The sequence below is a fragment of the Heteronotia binoei genome, chromosome 9 (assembly GCF_032191835.1).
Source record: "Heteronotia binoei isolate CCM8104 ecotype False Entrance Well chromosome 9, APGP_CSIRO_Hbin_v1, whole genome shotgun sequence".
Lineage (NCBI taxonomy): Eukaryota > Metazoa > Chordata > Lepidosauria > Squamata > Gekkonidae > Heteronotia > Heteronotia binoei.
The window spans coordinates 52425509-52444881 of record NC_083231.1 but is presented as its reverse complement, the minus strand read 5'-3'; the positions used below and the strand labels follow the sequence as shown (position 1 = coordinate 52444881).

The following is a 19373-nucleotide window of genomic DNA, read 5'->3' as shown; positions in this document are numbered from 1 at the left end:
AGAGAAAGGACAAAAAGTAGTGGGATGTTACTGCCTGGAATCTCAGTTGTAAATGATACCTAGCAATGCAATCCTAAACTGTGTTACACTTTAATGTTGATTTCAATTGATTTAGAAGGGTGTAATCCTGGATTACACTGCGAATGTCAGACTGTATGATACTGCTACTATTCACACAGTATATAATTTAAGGCAACAATTGTGATTTCCAATTTCTAAGCTTTTTGGAATATATTAACTATTAGTTATTAGTGTAAAAGTAATATTAGGTTAACTCTTCCAACTGAGATATTTTTATTCTAAAATGTCCCTGTTCAGAAAGAAACATCATTTAAGTCCTACAAGTGGGGAGAAGTAGGAAGCAGTTGTTTTTTTCTTTCTTGTCTTTCCACAGAAGTGAAGCCACATTCCTGTGCAATGTAAAAAACGAGAGGTTAATCCCAAGGGAATTTGTTATGTTGTTCATTGTGCTGCTAAACCATTACAGTGCTGCCCTGTGACAAAAAGAAACTAACCCCACCACACCCACCCTTTACAAATGCATGCAATTGTGTCTGAAAACCCCTTTTACTCCATCTGTCCCCTGAGATTCCTTTCCCTAAATAACCAGCTGTACTGATTATCTGCCTACTGGCTCCAGGTTCTGCAGGGCAAGAGAGAGGAATAATAGACATTCCACAGAGAACTTTTACTTTATTGAAGCTTATAGCTTGCTCTGACTTCAGTGGATAATTTAAATGAGTATTTTGCTGTTTCATAACATTACCAATGCACAACAGAAATCAAACCTGGGGAAAAAACGGAAGGTATATTTTGTTTGCACAAAAACTGCTTGCATCTTAAAAGATCAAGGTCCCCCCCCCCCCTCTGCTAAATTTATCCAATTTTTTTCAGCTCGGTTTTCTGTGGCAACATCAGATTGATGGAAATTGATATTATGACAAATAGAATGTTCAGGCATTCTAATAAGGCATGATTTTTTTCCAGTATTTTCAGTATTGTAATTAATAAAAGAAAAAAACAGCATACCTTCCCTTGTGGAGAAAGAGTATGTGTGCAATCCATAGTCAGTACAGAAGGATGATTATTCTGGTAGCCTTCCCAACCTAAAACTTGAGGACAGGGAGCAGGATACTTTTTCCACCTGTGTTTTAGAGAAGAGTGACACTGAACTGAGAAAGCATATTAATGTTGAGATTCCATGCTTCTCTGCAGTTTGCAGTCCATATGTTTCTACCCAGTCAACACTACTGTTCACTCTAAGCTGAATTAGCATGACCTAGCTCACAGATTTTTAGCCTCCAGCTCACACATTTTTGTCTTAGCTCAGGAAGGATGACTTCACAGCACACTAATTTATGCAGTAACTCACAATAGCTCACGAAGTAGAATTTTTGCTCACAAGACTCTGCAGTTTAAAGGGAACATCAACACTAAACCACCTCTATGGCCCGCAGGCCCAAATTATCATCCAGAAGCAGTTCATGGAACTACTAGTGTTAATTTCTGAGATAAGAGAAGTTGTCTGATTCTGAAAAGTGGGGTTGACCTAGGTCCTCTGCAAAAATTGATTCACTAAGTTTTTGGAACGTGGAAAACTGGAATATTGTCATACATGTCTGGCACTGCAGAGAGACAAGGACCTATTACCAATTCAAGCCATTGAGCACAATTATTTTCCTTTGAGAGGTCATTAATAGCAGTGTTCCCTGATAACAATTGCCACATGTAGGTAAACTATTTCTTTCCTTTAGCTCTTCAGGAGCTGGAAAAATCCAGCAGGTGTATCATGTCACAGCTGAGTGGCTAGAACAGAAGCAGGTGGGAATGTCTCTCTAATTTATGAGCAATTTGTAGTAGCCTGAAGCTGTAGACAGATTTCTTCTATAGCAACAATAGGCTTTTTGCCATTAGGTAATCAGAAGAGAAATAATAGTGTTTATTAGTATTCCCATAGAAAACATTAGCAACTAATATGGAAAATATTTCATCCCATTTTTAAATCAGAAGATTATTGCTGTAAAGGTTTTTAGAGAGCAATCTCTTGGCACATTCTTAAAATCCTATGACATAGATAAACTGCCTTTAAGCAAAAGTCATGCAAGCAAGCATTGTATTATACTCCTAGCCAGCAAACTGATCTAATTGATGGTGCTCAGACAAACATTCAGCTTTATTTTCCTACTGCTTCATTAAATCAAATAAGTGGAAATTCTCCTCTAGGCCTTCATTATATAGTATATAATGTATTATGTTATAGGATGGGCAAGCAATGACATGCTATTATGGCCATGGAGCAATATGCTTCTTGTCCATTACATCTCTTGTTAGAAGATCTTTGCCTTTTATCTGTTCCAGGCATGGCCATTTGGGAGCCCATGGTCTGGTAGCAAAAAAGGAGGAAATACTCAGTAAGTATCCACAGTTGAATGTATAATGTAAGGGAATGAGTTTTCAAATTGCTCTCTGTCGGGGTGGATTATCCCACTAACTTGACAGCAAAGTCTTGGTGAGCCATTGTTATGGAGTGCCACTGGTGACCAAAGGCAAGCTGAACCAAGCAGCCCCTCAGGTGCTGTGCTGGCAGATCCACAGGGTTCACTCAAGTCAGACCCAGGGCAAGTCTATACCTACTACTGTCGCTATCATCACAGACTGGGTCGAAGTTAAGTGGCCCAGCTGGCTCCAGAGCAGTTTCAATCGCCCAGTCAACTCCTGTTCTGACTGAGGTAATTGATTCCTTGACAAACTTAAAGCAAAAGAAGAATCTATAAGATCTGCTTTTTGAAATTCTAGACATTTAGCTATCAGGAAGAGGTGAGACCAGGGCTTTTTTGAGCAGGAACATACAGGAATGCAGTTCCGGCTGGCTTGGTGTCAGGGAGTGTGGCCTAATATGTAAATGAGTTCCTGCTGGGCCTTTTCTTCAAAAAGCCGTGTGTGGAACAATGGTGACACTGGGGTGTGGCCTAATATGCAAATTAGTTCCTGCTGGGCTTTTTCTAACAAAAAAATTCCTGGGTGAGACAAAGCAGAGGTTCTGGAAATATAACATTTTCTAGTATGCCCTTATGTCAGTTACTTACTTGAAATATTTGACCAGTTGAAAGATGACTGATCTTGTGGAGGCATCTTTATTTCCATTTCCCTAGCTATGATTGCTAATGTAGAATAACATAGGTTTCCTCATGTGGAAATACATAACCTACCCCTGGTTAAAAGCCATTCCATTCTTAAATCATCATCAAAGGTGAACTAAATAATTAAATCAGACATTCTTTCAACCCCCCCCCATGCCACCCCCTGGGCTGGCCCTGGCCATAATGGGAGAACTTACCACTGGCTCAGCCTTTCATAGTCCAAACAGCCACCCAGCCTCCCACAGGCTGCCAACAACTACACCTCACTGGCTCCTTGAAGGGGCTGTTGCCAGTAACTGTGGCCAAGCCAGACAAGCTAGGTCATCAAGCAAAAGGGGGGCAGGGGCAGGAGGACTATGTGGTGGGCTGTTGTGCTTGGAAGTGATTAATCATGGCCCATATTAGGGTGCAAACAGCAGGCCAGGGAAGAGCCTCCAGGTTCTCTCCAGGCTGTGGAGGAGAGGCTTGTGAAGAGTTGAGGAGGAACAAGGTAGAGTTACCCCATTTCACTTTCAGCATCTGAGGCCTTTGGCTGGCCCAGGGGCATGGCTGAGACCACAGGGGCAGAGTACAAAGTAGATGCCGACCCCCCCTGGATCTCCACATTAGTGAATGCATTACAAACGTCTTTAAAAACATGGTGAATTCCCAATCACAAAACAGGATGAGAAAAGTGTGTCAGTTTGGAAGGTGACTATACTAGCAAATGTTTACTTGTTTGAAATGCACAAATTAAGCAGTGTAATCTCACTGTATATCTTGGGCTGTGTTGCGTTGGCATAAATGTAGTACGAGATGATGGATGCAAACAAGAAAATATAGTCTCTTTTCATGCACAAAGAAATAATGTGTTATTCCTGGAAATTACTTAAGTTTATGAATTTCAGAGAAAACTGAATATATTTTCAATATTAAAATATGCCATTTATATATGTGATATGAAGCAAATATGTTTATCTCTTTCAGCTAATCTGTTTACCACTTTTTGAGCAAGAAGGGAGAGCATATTATTCCACAGCATGGTGCTGTCTAATGCTAATACTTGGGTTAATCAGGTGCTTAATGGTACTTAATGGGGGGGGAATTAAAATGTGTATGTATATTTCCTACTCTTGAAACTCCCAACTTTACTTGCAGGCTGAAATTGTCCTCCCAAAGCTATCACATTTCTAGTATGTTGGAGGGTTTAATAACTTCCTGCGCTGACAAATGGCATTTCTGCTGTCTTAGTATGGGTGTGGGGGGGGGGGGGAGGAGTGTTTCAGTTCCATGGTGATGTCAGAGGCACAATGCTGATTGCTACTTATGGATTCCAGCTGGGCTTCAAATTACTCTGAGGTAATGCAACCTAAGCAAATCCTATTTTCCTCTTCACAAGCAGCTTCCCAAAGAAGCGTTCGTGCCAAGGACTCTTTGCTAAAAATCATTTTGTGGTCAGGAGGATAGTGGGCTTGCAATGTTTATTAACTGTCTTATCCTGCTGCTTTAGCAACTGATGCAGATATTCACAATCATTACAAAGCTTCCATATTTTAATATCTAGCCTGTTGTTGTAAGATATGGCTGAGGTAAAAACTAAAGCATTATTGCTAGCTCTCATTTGAAAGAAACAGAATTGCAACTGGTGCTATACTCTACCGGCATTAATAATTCCTATAAACACAAAGTAATTTATTCTTCTGTGGAAACTGAAAACAACTGCTCTGCATTTACATGACTAATACATGCATTGAGCATGTATTCCAGTGTGTCCTTGCCAATGGTAACATTGGAATACTTGCATAATGCATATGAAAAGCAAAGTACACAGTAATTACAATGGGAAAAAATGTGCATAGGCCTACATTAAGATAATATATTAATTGTAATCTTTTTTTTTCCTTGGGAGATTCCTTCATGAAATTTTTAATTGCCTGCCAGTTTTGATAGTCTAGTATGCCTGTAGGAATTTATATGTAATTTATATTTTAACGTAGCAGTAGCTGGATTGAAGGTTGAAGTTTTCCTTATGGACAGAGTAAACAGTTGCTCTGTTATGTTTTCGTTGGTAAAAATGGCCAACTAGATATTACTAGAATTATGGATGCTGTTGGATTATAATCGCTGGTGATTAGCACCTCAGAGAAAACATTTATTATTTAATTAAATGTTAAAGCCCTTCCTGAAACTGGGCTCAGGGCAGTTCACAAGTTATAGAACAGTTATAACAGATAAAATCATAATAAATAATGTTAAAAACTTTTCAGACCCCCTAAAAACAAGATGGCATCAGATCCTACAGATGCCACTATCTTGCAGAAGGGGTGTAGCTGAAGTGGGAGTGCCAAGATGGAACCATTGCTGTCAGTAGCACTTTTGTGCCTCTCATGGGCGGCATGTGGTCATATGAAGGCTACTTTACACATTCCAGTCACAATGCCAAAACCAATGTAAACAACTTTTCAGAGTATGTATCCCATACAACGGGCACAAGATGGCCTGCCAACTAGGCTACCCCAGGCAATCGTCTAGGGCTCCAGAGGTTTAGGGGTGGCTACCAGCCCTGTGCCCCCCCCCCCCTGGCCGCCTGTAGTGTTTGGTTCTGCTACGAAAACAGCAACCCTGGAAGCTGATGAAAACAACTCTCCTCTGGTGGTTGTTACCCTTCCAAAGGAAAAAGGTACCCTCTTTTAAAATAGCATGAACTGACTTGAGTTTACAGGCTATAGCTGGGAATGTGGAGCTGTAGGTGCTGTGGTCTTGGAAATTATTCCTGACTGTATCCCTAATTGCCCATTTATATGCATATCTGTGTACAGGAGCATGTATCGAACAAAGGCAGAGACTAACTGCATGGGTAAAAAGGGTGTGTGCAAAAATGCATTTTAACAAATTTATTATACCTCACTGTATTTCATTATTTGTTTTTATATGTTCCTCCCTCATTGCCCTCCCTTCACTTACTATGCAGGCCAGATTGAGGCTGAGATTGCTGCTGGCTTGGCTTAAGGGGGTCAGTCCTTCCCTCTTGACTCCCTCAGCACTTTGGATGTTTTTTTGTTTTTTTTTTTCTGATGCCTTACTGCCCTCCTGGAGCCTGAAGTTGCATCTCAAATTATTTTTCCTCACTCACCCTTCTCCCCAACTCCATCCCAGACTCTGTTAGACATCCAAAATCCATAAAAAAGAAATCTGAACTAGCATTAACAGCTGTTAGTGTTTTTTAATCACATTGTATCCAAAATGATGAGAAATGTGCTGTTAGAGCATGTCATCATCCAGCCATCTCTGTGCCATAGCTGAAATCTGTGCCCAACAGAATTAGATGTTAACTTCTTAACTTATTGCTGGACTGATGAGTTCAGGTATTTTCACAGTCCTAGTCACAAAAATTTAACCCTGGAAGGTAGGAAGGAAGGCATGCACACCTATGCCAGCATTTTGCTTTCTGCTCTAGCAGGGTGTCTACTCAGTAAGCCTCAGGTAAAACTGGAATTGGGGTACTAGAAACTGGAATTGTGGTACTAGATCCCAATCTGGGTCTAAGCTAGACCATAAATACCAAGAATGTTCAACATATGATTGGATACAGGCTGAATAGCAGGAACTGATAAGGTTTCAACCCGTTACAGGAAAGGTGAAGCAGCAACCTTCCCAGCTGGGGCACAAGGAGTTCTAGCACAGTCTACACAAGGTCCATAAGTGAAGAACTGGGGAATGGAAAGAAACTGAGGAAGTCTGCCTCCCTCATTTTCAAAATTCCAGAAATAGCTTGAGCGTGTGCAGACTGTCATGCAGCTTCTGGATGATGCAGGACTCACACCAAGGGCCAGTAAGTGCCAGACTGGGAAGCCAGAGATTGTATACGTGGGACATGGAGTGGAAGAGGGAAAGATACAGCTGCAAAGTAGAGGCAACTGAAAAAAATGGCACACCCCAAGAAGCAAGTGCAGTCTTTGCTTGAGATGGTGGGTTATTACAGGTGTTCTATAAAGCAGTACAGTGAATTGCTGCCCCTTTGACTGATGTATGCTGGGAACAACAGCCTGATAAGATAGTCTGAACTGACCATGTCAAAAGGCTTTTGAGAGTGTTGAAGAAAAACTCTAAACCAAACTGCAGCTTGGGAGCCACATGTGGCTCTTTCACACATATTGTGTGGCTCTCAAAGTCCCCACCGCCCTGTCAGCCAGTTTGGAGAAGGCATTCTCTCTTTAAATCCCTTCTCCAAGCCAAGGCACCCAATGGCCTAGTCTAGAGAATATATTTAAAGTTAAAGTTTATTTATTTATTTATTTATTCCGTAACTTATATCCCGCCCTTCCCACAAGTGGCTCAGGGCGGCTTACAACAAATAATAAAACAATAAAATCGGAACAAATTAATACATTTAAATTCAAACATTTAAAACCTAAAAACCTTAAAATTTTACATTTTACATTAAAACTGTGCAGTATAATCACAAAAATCTAAGATCTAGAAAGCTACATTTGTCTAGTCAGGCGTAGGCTAACCGGAAGAGGGTCGTCTTACAGGCCCTGCGGAACTGAGTAAGATCCCGCAGGGCCCTCACCTCTTCCGGTAGCTGGTTCCACCACATAGGGGCCGTTGTGGAAAAGGCCCTGTCCCTAGTTATTTTGAGGCGCACTTCCTTGGGCCCGGGGATGGTGAGAAGATTTTGAGTCCCAGACCTCAGTACTCTCTGGGGAACGTGTGGGGAGAGACGGTCCCTCAGGTAGGCAGGTCCCAGGCCATATAGGGCTTTAAAGGTAATGACCAGCACCTTGTACCGGACTCGGTATATTATTGGAAGCCACTGCAGAGCCCGAAGACCCGGCCGAATGTGCCCCCATCTTGGGAGGCCCAATAACAGCCGGGCCGCGGCATTCTGCACCAGCTGCAATTTCCGGGTCCGGCACAGGGGCAGCCCCATGTAGAGGGCATTGAAGTAATCCAACCTCGAGGTGACCGTAGCATGGATCACTGTTGCTAGGTCGTCAGGGTCCAGGAAGGGGGCCAACTGCCTTGCCCGTCTAAGATGAAAAAACGCGGACTTGGCAGTGGTCGCTATCTGGGCCTCCATATTTAGGGACGGCTCCAGCAGCACCCCCAGGCTTTTGACCCTGTCCGCCGGCCTCAGCGGGACACCGCCAAAAGCTGGCAGGGGGATTTCCCCCCCCCCGGCCCCCGACGGCCCAAACAAAGGACCTCTGTCTTCGCAGGATTCAATGTCAGTCCACTCAGTCTGAGCCACTCAGCCACGGCCTGTAATGCCCGATCTAAATTATCTGGAGCGCAGACCGGTCGGCCGTCCATAAGCAGATAGAGCTGGGTGTCATCAGCATACTGGTGGCACCCCAGCCCATACCTTCGGGCAATCTGGGCAAGAGGTCGCATATAGATGTTAAATAACATCGGGGAGAGAACTGCTCCCTGGGGCACCCCACAGTCGAGTGAGCGCCTCCGGGATAGTTCCCCCCCAATCGCGACCCTTTGTCCCCGACCTTCAAGGAAAGAGGAAAGCCACTGCAAGGCCAACCCCTGAATCCCTGCGTCGGCGAGGCGGCAAGTCAGCAACCGATGGTCGACCGTATCGAACGCCGCCGATAGGTCCAACAGCATCAGCACTGCCGAGCCACCCCGATCCAGATGCCGTTGAAGGTCATCTACTAGGGCGACCAATACCGTCTCCGTCCCATGACCTGGGCGGAAGCCGGACTGAAGTGGGTCAAGGATGGAAGCGTCCTTCAGGAAAGTCTGTAACTGCCTCGCCACTGCCCTCTCAATGAGTTTGCCCAAAAAGGGCAGGTTTGAGACCGGCCTATAGTGTGCAAATTGGGCCGGGTCTAAAGATGGTTTTTTTAGGAGGGGACGGACCACAGCCTCTTTGAGTGGCGCTGGAAAAAGCCCTTCCGTTAGGGATCTGTTTATGATATCCCGTATAGGATATCTGAGATCCCCCTGGCAAGATTTAATAAGCCAGGAAGGGCATGGGTCCAGTTTACAAGTTGTTGGGCGGGCAGATGAGAGGATCCTGTCGACTTCCTCCAGGCTGAGGGGGCTGAAACCGTCCAGGATATAATCCGAAGACATGCTCGGGGCCTCGGTTGCGTTAACTGCCTCAAAGTTGACGGGGAGATCGAAAAGTTGCTTCCTTTTCACCTCTCCTTCCCTCCTCCCACATCTATTTGCCTTCCTTCCTTCCTTCCTTCTCTCAAAACATGATGTTCAGGTTTTGTGGTTCTCAGATACCTTATGTTTATTCTATGTGGGTCTTACATCAAGGAAGTTTGGCCACTCCTGCTCTAAACCAATCTTGCAGGTACTTTCCTGCAGGCCTGGATACAATGCACCTGATAACAAACACACTCTCTCTCTCTCTCTCTCTCTCTTTCTTTCTCTCTCTCTCTCTGGTATTTGTGTGTTTGTGTGTGCACATGCTTGTGTGCCTGGAAGGCACAGTTGGCTTCTGGTGCCCGCTGGTGGGCCTTGGACATTTCAGAGAGGTGGCTTGCTTATTGCCCCCTTATGCATCCTGGCCCTGATATTCCTTGGATGTCTCTGATCCAAGTGTTTGCCAGGGTCATCCCTGCTTAGCTTCTGAGATCTGACAAGGTCAGGCTTGCCTGAGCTATCCAGGTCAGGGCACAAGATCAAGATTTATGTTTGGAATGTGACTTAGGAGGTAGGTTATTACAAGAATGCATACTCAACCTATGTATAACAAAGTTTGAGTTCAGTGGCACCTTTAAGACCAACAAAAGTTTATTCAAGGTATAAGCTTTCATATGCAAATACCTATGTATGTATTTTAGAGAGTCTTTGTAAGTGAAATATCTATCATTCTGGGAAATGTCTAGATTTTGTTTTATGAGATACTCTATCAAGTTTGGAGGTGAAATGGGTGGAGGCAAGAATCTTGAGGTAAAGACCCATCCACACTCATCTAAGAGAGGAGGGTGTTGTGATGTGGTGATGCAGGATGTCAAGAATAACACCATGAGAGGCCCTGGCCTTGAAGAAAACATTCTCATGGAAACCAAGCCAGACAATTCTCTTGTTACAAGTGGAGAGGAGAGCTCCCCCCATTAATAGAAACAAAAGGGGACGAGAATGGTAGCCATTTGCCTGCCAGCCAAAAAGGTAAAAACAATGGCATGTGGAACATAGCTACTCTCATATTTTCATTTTCTTTGGTTTTTTGCAACATTTGTACTATTTTTCAGATACCTAATCCTGTGGTTTGGTGTTCCTGGTTAATAGATATGTATGTTAGTTTAACAGAGATTCTTCCCCCCCCTTTTTAACCGTTTCAGGCTGTGATCAGAGTCTTGTCCAATTGCCCAACAGGTTATAGCCAATCAGCTGACCAGGCTAGAGAATTACACTCAAAGCAGAGCAAATAACACCCCTCCCTCCCCCTTACACACACAGACAGCCCCCTCTCAATGACTGAAGCCACTGAGAGGAAGGTTGAAGGGCAGGCAAGTTGGAGTGGTGGCAGAATTATCTCAAACATTAGAAAGCAGGGAACTAGATCTTTGCTATAAGTGGGTTCAAGTCTTCTTACACACACACACCCTGATTCCTACTGCCTCCTAGGTCTTTGCAAATGCAGAGAGCAAGTGGGGAGAAGATTCATTGTGATGGCTGCTTGACAAGGATTGCTTTGGATTAAATAGCCACATGGGGAAACAAATATATGCCCAATAAAGAAGTGTAAGGAAGAGATTTATGTATTAAAATGTTGACGTTCTACCTTTCTATTTGACCAGGATGACTCCCGGTTTACAAAAACCTGGCCTGCAGGCAGCAAACAGATAACAGTTTTATGAAATCAGCCATAAGCTTGTCAGTTCCCAGTGGGGGATCCCCTGGTTTTGCAGGCACCTCCCCATCACCAGCCAATTGCCCAGTGGGGAAAAGTCCCACCCCAACAGCCACCATGTGCCTTTAAACCTCGACAGACTTAGAAGTCACTTACAACTGTTTGTGTTTTGTAACATGTATGTGCCTTTAAATCTTAGCAGCAGGAAGCAGGGGGCGGGGCTAGCAGGCAGAGCCACCAGTGTGTAAAGCTGTGAGAAAGGCAGAAAGCAGAGTCCCTCTGGTTTGCATTAGCTTTAGAAGTTGTTTCTATAGTAAAATGAATAGGAAAGAGTTAGCTAGAACCTGATTATGGAATGGAGGAAAACTCCACTCCCTAGGCTGCTCTCCTTTCCTGTTTCTGTCTGAAGAAGCTGAGATTGTTACATTCAGCAACTCCCATGACTAAATCGCCCCAGTGAGATCACAAAAGTGTGGGTCTGCAAACTCTATTCATTTTGGCTGCTTTGTGAGCTTCTGTGCGTATCCCTTTAAAAAGCCATGCTTAGACATGCTTCCAAAGTGTGGGGGCACTAGAAATTTCAGTTTCATGTAGTAGAAGTGCAGCTGCTGTGGAACCCTTTGAAGGCAAAAAAATGAAAACTGTAGTCAGGGAAATTGCACTGCTGTATTATTATTTTTATTTAGGGAATGGGAAAGTCTCTTGGCTCCACCCCTAAGGTATTTCCTGAGTTGGACCTGGCAACTCTAACCCACCTGCAATAAATTACATTAAACAGCTACCAGATATATGCATGAAAGGAAAGAGGAGCCCTCCGCATCTCCTCAGAGCTGGCATTCCAAAATGCCAGAGTCATAATAGAAAGCCAAACAAATAAGGAGGAAGTCCTGGGAGGAGCAGTGGTAGCAAGCTTATACCTTCAATAAAATTTTGTTGGTCTTAAAGATGCCACTGGACTCTAACTTTGTTCTGCAGCTTTAGACTAACACTGCTACACAGCTCTAATCTATAGACTCTGGGCTGCTAGCAGGAATGCTATGAATGATGTTTGAATCATGTGCGTGTGATTTCTTTAAATGTATATCAAGCTCTGTCCTATAGGCTGTGGGCTGCGTATTTTATTTTAGGAACAATCATATATATTTTAAAAGTCCATATTCATGCATAATTACTAGATCGATCTGTTTTTGCCATGGTTCTTAAAATCTGACCAGTAAACATGTTCATTATTGTATATATTTATGTGCCTAAATGTGAAAGAACTTCGGTATGCATCATTCAGTCCATTTTCAGGAAGAAAACAGGACGTGCTGTTGATGTCCTTGCCTCCCTTGAAGCTGTCCGATATATGACGTACAATGACACATGCTGACTGCAATTATACAATAATAATTTAATTGAGATGAAAAGCTGATATTCTAGCTTCAATTGAACATATAATGTGTCAGTCTTTTTAGCACCATTTCCTTGCCAACCCCCCTCCCCCCAAACTCATCCATCTGGTTCTTCCTATAAGCAAGGTGCAAAACATTTTAAACAACAAAAACTAGTTCTCTGCTGACTTGGTTTTAAAATTTTATAATACATTTTTAAATTCCAAGATTTGCAGATGTCAGAAGAACTAAAATATTTTTCTACTTTTAACATAATTGTCCCCTGCAACAGAAATTTGCTTCAGAGGTTTGCCTGATTTGCACACTTTGCCACATAAAAACAGATAAGGAACTGTATTAATTATTTGAAGATGGAGTTTTCCTTTTGGTCCCCAAAGTGCTTCCCCCAAGCCTATTCATTTTGGGCTGCCCAAGAGCTATAGAACTGGGATGTTGTGATCAAGGCATGATAAATGTAGCATGTATGTCATGCTGAGAACATCTGGCACATTTCACCTTATGGGGATACTGCAGGAACAAGTGCTCAGATAACTAGCAAGTAAAGAAAAAGAAGATAATGAATTTATATCCCAGCCTCCACTCCGAATCTCAGTCTCAGAGTGGCTCACAATCTCCTTTATCTTCCTCCCCCACAACAGACACCCTGTGAGGTGGGTGGGGCTGAGATAGCTCTCAAAGAAGCTGCCGTTTCAAGAGCTGTGGCTGACTCAAGGCCATTCCAGCAGCTGAAAGTGGATGTTTCAGGGTTCACATTCAAGTGTACCATGGCTGTAGACGCATGGCAAGTATTCACTTCACTCCTGCTTTATGCAACATGGTGGCCACACATATCGGATCTATAAACAGTTGGCTCCCAGGGTGGATGATAATAACATCTGAAGAGCTTATGTATGTAGTCTGTCACAAAAATAATTACATAATTATTTGAAACATATATAAGATTGGCTTCAGTTTAGTTGTTTGCCTAATCTAAGTAGGAAAATAGTATGTCTTGTGGGAAAGCCTGAAAAAGACTACTACCAAATTGTACATTTGATCAGAAATAATAATAGTATCTTTTAACCACTGCCAGCAACATCTGTACTAGTTTAACTACTGGCTCATGGTTAAATTCCTTTCAAGAATGTGCTAATTTCAAGGGGGCAAGAGTGTGTCACCACCACCCACACTATAAGGATTCCTCATGTGTGTTTCAGCTGAAATGCTTTGATAATAAAAGCAAGTGCCTTTAGTTTCCAACCCCTGCTTGATGATCTTTGGTTTCCAAAAGATTTGTTGATTACATAAAAACTTAAATGTACACTTTGTGGCTTTAATGGAAAAAGAGCAGGAAATGGGATCCAAGCTGTGATTGCAGCTGTGAAACTATGGACATGATCCAACCTTGCATGTGTGCAGGAGAAACTAAGCATGAGGCTAACTAGAACCTTTCATCTGCCTCACTGTTTACATCATCATGAACATATGCTGCAATGAGTTGCATCATATCTACCTTTCTAGTGTTGTGACAGTAGTTTAAATAGGTTATCTGAATTCCCAGGGACCAGGAGGGGGAGGATCCTCAGCCAACAGAAGGCAGAGAGGCTTGGCTCAGTAGCTCTGCTGTGCAATTGAGCAAGCTTTGCAAAGCAAGCTGTTATGCAGAAGGAAGCCAGATATAGGGAGAAGGAAGCAGATGACAGCCAGTTGCTCGGGGGCCTGATTTGGCCCCCGAACTACATGTTTGACACCCCTGCTCAAGAATGTTTGAGCATTCAGGAACAATTTTCACAGCTGATTGTTGAACTTAGGATCCATAGTTTTCAGTGATAGTCAATGACAATTCACAACAAATATCACTGAAATTTGCTATCACTAATACATGCTTGTTATCATTCTGAAGAACCCGTGCTCTGTTTGAGGTATTAATACTTGATTTTGGGAGGCATTTCATTTGAACACGGGAATACTGCATGCAAAGTATGTGCTGTAACAGACCCATTTTTTCAAATCAGGACTATGGGCCTCTCTGGATCAAACCAGTGGCCCATCTTGTCCAACACTGTTCTACGCAGTGGCCAGTCAGTTGCCTGAGCAAGCCAACAAAGCAGAGAGGCCATGAGCTTCTCACCATTTTGCAGGCAGGGAGAAGGGCAGTCACTAACTTCCTGCCTCCTCATTGTACATGTGGGGGGAGGGGTGGGGTAAGTGCCTTTGCCTAGGTGCCCAGAATTCCAGAGTTGCCTCTAGCACTGGTATTCAGAGGTCTGCTGCCTCTGTATATGAATGCTACTAATTATGGATGGATCTATCCTCTATGAATCTCTCTAATTTATTTATAAAGGTGGCCATAGTTACACGATCTGGCAGTGAATTCCATAATTTAATTACTAGTTGCATAAAGAAGCACTTTCTTATAACTGTCCTGACTCTATTGCCTATCAGCATCATGCCCCCAAATTCTAGTATTCTGAGAGAAAGAAAAAGTGTAAGGTGGGAACTTCTTCTGTTTCTTCAAACAAGCTAGAAAATGGGTGCATCCAATGAAAGTGGTCTCACCACCATACATCATTTTTATAAACTTCCGTTATGCCTACCTCCCTTTAATTGTCAAAGATCCACATCATTCCATAATACTTCAAGCTTGTGGCGGAAGAGAGGCACATGTCAAAAGACTGGCAGGCTATTTACTAATATCTGTTTGTTGCTTGCTATTATGTGACTTAGTAAGTAAATATGTGTGTGGAGGAAGTGCATACACAACAGCAACACTGATTGCAGTTTGCTGTAGCAATTCCCACTGTTGGGCAGCACACAAAGCAATGGTTTCCTCCTTTATCAATGGGAACTGCTGTGTTGCCAGCATCAGGCAAACTCTCTAGATATAGTGCTCAGTTGGGCATATCAATATCCTCCAAGCTGTGTGTCTGCTTTGGATAAGGCCCACCTGGGAGCCACCAGCATGAAGTCCCATTACAGGAATTTTGCTCTGCTTTCACCCCGAGCTTCAAGCAACACATGTTGCAGTTTTTGTGAATTATGGTTGCCCACATCCATTGTGTTCATCAAAGAAGATAAACAGCACTGCAGCTCAAAACGATTCACTACAAAATAACTGTCATTCATGGCCAAATGATCATCAGGTGGCTTTAATAAGGTGGCAGAAGTTCCCATACCATCATCATGAGTATCAGAGGAACTGATGAGTACCTGTAGCTATGTGAATCGCAAAAATGAAATATGGTCCTTGTTCTGAACAATATTCGTCTCCTCCCCTCAGCTAAGATAAGAATTTATTCTGAGAATGATTTCCTTTCAAGCATCTGCTGATGTCATAAATGTAAATAAGAGAAGCAGCACCACTGACTTCTAAACTCATACAGATGTTTGTATGAAGCTGGAGAAAGGCTTCCTTCTATATCAATGGGAACTGCTGGCTCAGTTAACATCCTCCCAGTGTGCCCCTAATGCACTTGATTGGCATGCACACAGTAAGGCAACAGGTATGTCAGCCCAAATCATACAAAATCTGCACTCTGCACAGGGCTTTCAATCTGGGCCTACATGTGTAGGACCCTATTTAAATTTGAAAGCCCAGTACTCATGTTGTGCAGACTCTGTAGCTGGGCAAGTATCTCAGAACAAGGCAGGGGAAACTACTGCAGTCCTAAATTCAGTTGACTGTCTGAGTAGGATGTCTAAATGAAAGACAAATCTAGCAAACGTGATCAGAAGAGGCTCTCAAAATAATGCATTGTGCATAATAGCTAAATCCCCTTCTCTCTCTCTCTCTCACACACACACACACACAAACACACACAAAAAATACACTTTAAAAACACACTGCAACCTATCTGAAACCTCAGCGTTCTTTATAAAGAGATTAGACATTCCATCAAATATGGAATTATTATCCATGGCCAAAAAAAATTGGAATTGAGGGGAAATGGTAACTTGCCCTTCCCCTTTGAGAATTTCTGAACCCAATGTGCTGATTGAATCAACAGAAGGATGTCAGAGGCTAAGTGCAGCTTTGATTAATTTCTCTATCAAACATACACAAATATTGTTAGTCAAGTGCATCTGGACTAATATCCTTATCAATTCCTATACGAGAAGCACAGAACTGAAATCTAATTTAGGGCCAAACATAATATTAGTATTGGTTTGAACTTTTAACATTTACCTTGCCTGCTATTCTCAGGGTGGGTGCAGATTCATTGTGAACAACCCAGTATACATAATTATTTTAACGTGTCGTAACATATATTTGATGCATTTACTTTTTGTTTATCATCTGTCCTCACAGCTGAAGGAATCAAACTGTCAAATGAGAACTGAACCTACATCCTGGTTTGTGGAGCTGGATGCCTGAGATGCCACAACTGTGTAAGCAAAAGGAGGTGCACTTGGACAAGTGGTTCTTTTTTAAAAAGTCACTGACTTATGGTAACCCCATAGGGTTTTCATGGCAAGAGAAGTTCAGAGGTGGTTTGCCATTGCTCTGCCTCTGTGTAGCAACCCTGGTAATCTCTGGTGGTCTCTCATGCCCCCAACTCACCAAGGCCAAGTATTTTTAGCTCCCAAGATTCGACAAGACTGAGCTAGCCTGGCTGTGCAGTGTTCACCATCTAACTGTACTCTAATAAGGATTCATTCTCCTCTTGGTTGATCATTTAGATGCCAACTGTTTAGCTATAGTTAATTCTTCCTTAAGAAAAGTGTCAGTCTTTAACTACTAGACTTGGATGCTGGAAAAAGGAGCATTTGTGGTATGTCACTTATTTTTCTTTCCCAAATTTTGCCGTGTATAGATATATTCAAATTTAGACAACAGCAATTCAAGATCCAAGAAAGGCAAGTATCTTGGTTCTTATTTTAGTGATGCACATGAACATGGAGTGCAGTTCAGTTTGCTTTATTACAGTCCATGACCAAATACACAACACAATGCAGGCCAACAACAACCACAGAAAAATTGTAAAAATCAAGATGGACCTAAATAGGTAAAACATAAGATATTTAAAAAATAAATGTGAAAATAAAATATAGGACATTAGTATGAATAATGAAATATAACAAAGAATACAGTACTGGTCAAACATCTTCTAACTTAATAGATATAGTACATATAATAAAAAATTTAAAGATTATACAACTCCATAAAAATATTAACCAGAATACACTGGTTAAAATTTCAATCTGTTACCTCGGCATTGGCTTGTAAGAACCATAGAATGCAATTTGATTGCATGGGAATAATATGTGGCAACTTTATGCATGGTCTCTGTATTTGTATCAGTTTCAATAGCATTTGTGGTATGCAAAGTACTCAGGCATTTAAGAAAAAGTAAAATACAAGATTGGAAATATTCAAAAAACAGTCAGTTCAAGGCCCCTTCTTTACATAATCCTCACAAATTCTCCTAGCTGCCGCCATAAATTTGGCACAATTAATTGTGAATTGGGTGCTTATTTTGGTGAATTCCCTCCAGCCAACTGAAATTTGTGCAGCTTTGTGTAATATCAATTCCAATAATCAATCCTACCTTTAGGCATTGTCATCAACCAGATGATGACCTGTCAGCAGTAATGTGTAATAATAACAGATGCAGCTATTGAAGTCATTCTATTAAATGTTATACATATTGACAATCTTATGCCTTTCTTAAGTGCCAATGGCTGGTAAATTGACATTCAAAAGATTTTTTATTTAAACTAGCATATTCCTACCCAGGATTTGTGTATCGCTGAATCATCTCAAACTCTTCAGGTGAAGGAAATATTTCAGTCTGTCAAAGAAAAACAAAAGCGGCATGTTAATCAGGCATGTTTATACTACATTGACCCTTAAACTTTGGTGGCCACTTCATATGTTATTAAATTAGTAAGCACAATCGCACAAAGGACTAATAAATGTCTGTGTATACAGAAATGCAGGGACAATTGCTGCACGCACTGATTCCTAGTGCACTTCCATACTGAAGTGAAGGTACATATGTGAAAGAGTCACAAGGGCTGTTTCTACACCCCCACTTTGGATCAAAGGGAGTGGAATTTTTTGATACAGCACAAAAGGAACGAGTACAAGTGGAAACACACACATCATGGTCAGAATGAGCACAACATCATATGGAAGCTCCCTCTAGCTAGACACACAGGGCAAAATCCTAGTGTGGAAGCGTCCAAGTACTTCCAACTTGCCTTTAGTTGGCACTGAATAGTAACTGAAATAACCAAGCATTTACAAATGGGATCTGAGGCCAACAATCTGGAATATGTCCTTCTGTAAACCATTCTTGTATATTGGCATAATGTATGCATGTGGTTGCCAATAAACAGTGCTGGCTGTTATATTTGTGATACTGAAAAGAAGTAAACCACATGGGTGGTTCTAGTACAGTTACTTCCCACATGGCTTGTTTAGTTGGAATTCAACCAGTTCAATTCCTCTTTTTCAGAGGATCATGTGGATATGATTGAAATGGGCCAAATGGAATAGAAAACCATTTCAGGCCTTGTTTTCTACTTGGTATTATCCCCAAGTCATTGTGTTATCTCAGTGTAAATGGAATAACTGGACTTGGTTCTTGACAGACATCCCAAGGAACTGGGATAACAGTGAGTGGAATGTTTCAGACCCAAACTGGATCGATTGCAGAAGACCCCTGATTGATCTCTCTTCCCTCCAAAAAGACTGCAGCACTGAGGGTTGGGATGTTTAGCCTTTTCCTTGTCACTGCTTTCCTGATCTAAAACACTTTTCCAAAGCTACTATTTGCTCCACAAGAGGAAACACAAAGAAGGATTTAGATAAGGAAAAAAGTGCCTGAAAAAACACCTTCTATTCCAGTGCTGCTTTCCTGATCCAATTTCCCCTCTTTCCCAAATTCTTCAAGCATTTTTTTAAAAACAAAAATCTAGGGATCTGTTGTGTACATAAATTAATGTCATGATTTTGGAAAGGGGTTCCTGCCTGGCTCATTGGAGCCTTTAGACCTGAGCTTGGGGACTCAGGAACAATGAGCAGTAGGATCCAAATCCTTGCTGCCC

General features: G+C 42.1%; 1 protein-coding gene across 1 annotated transcript in view; it reads right to left on the bottom strand.

The window, feature by feature from the left end:
• Positions 1-277: 277 nt before the first annotated feature.
• The window catches only part of SPMIP2 (sperm microtubule inner protein 2), a 29340-nt gene continuing 10244 nt past the window's right edge, over positions 278-19373 (bottom strand). Inside the window, exons 3-5 of the mRNA XM_060247319.1 lie at positions 18054-18112; positions 1030-1144; positions 278-410 (exon numbers count right to left, since the gene is read on the bottom strand). Coding sequence (XP_060103302.1) covers positions 339-410; positions 1030-1144; positions 18054-18112 — 246 coding nt within the window. The 3' untranslated portion in view covers positions 278-338. The remainder of the gene's footprint in view (positions 411-1029; positions 1145-18053; positions 18113-19373) is intronic.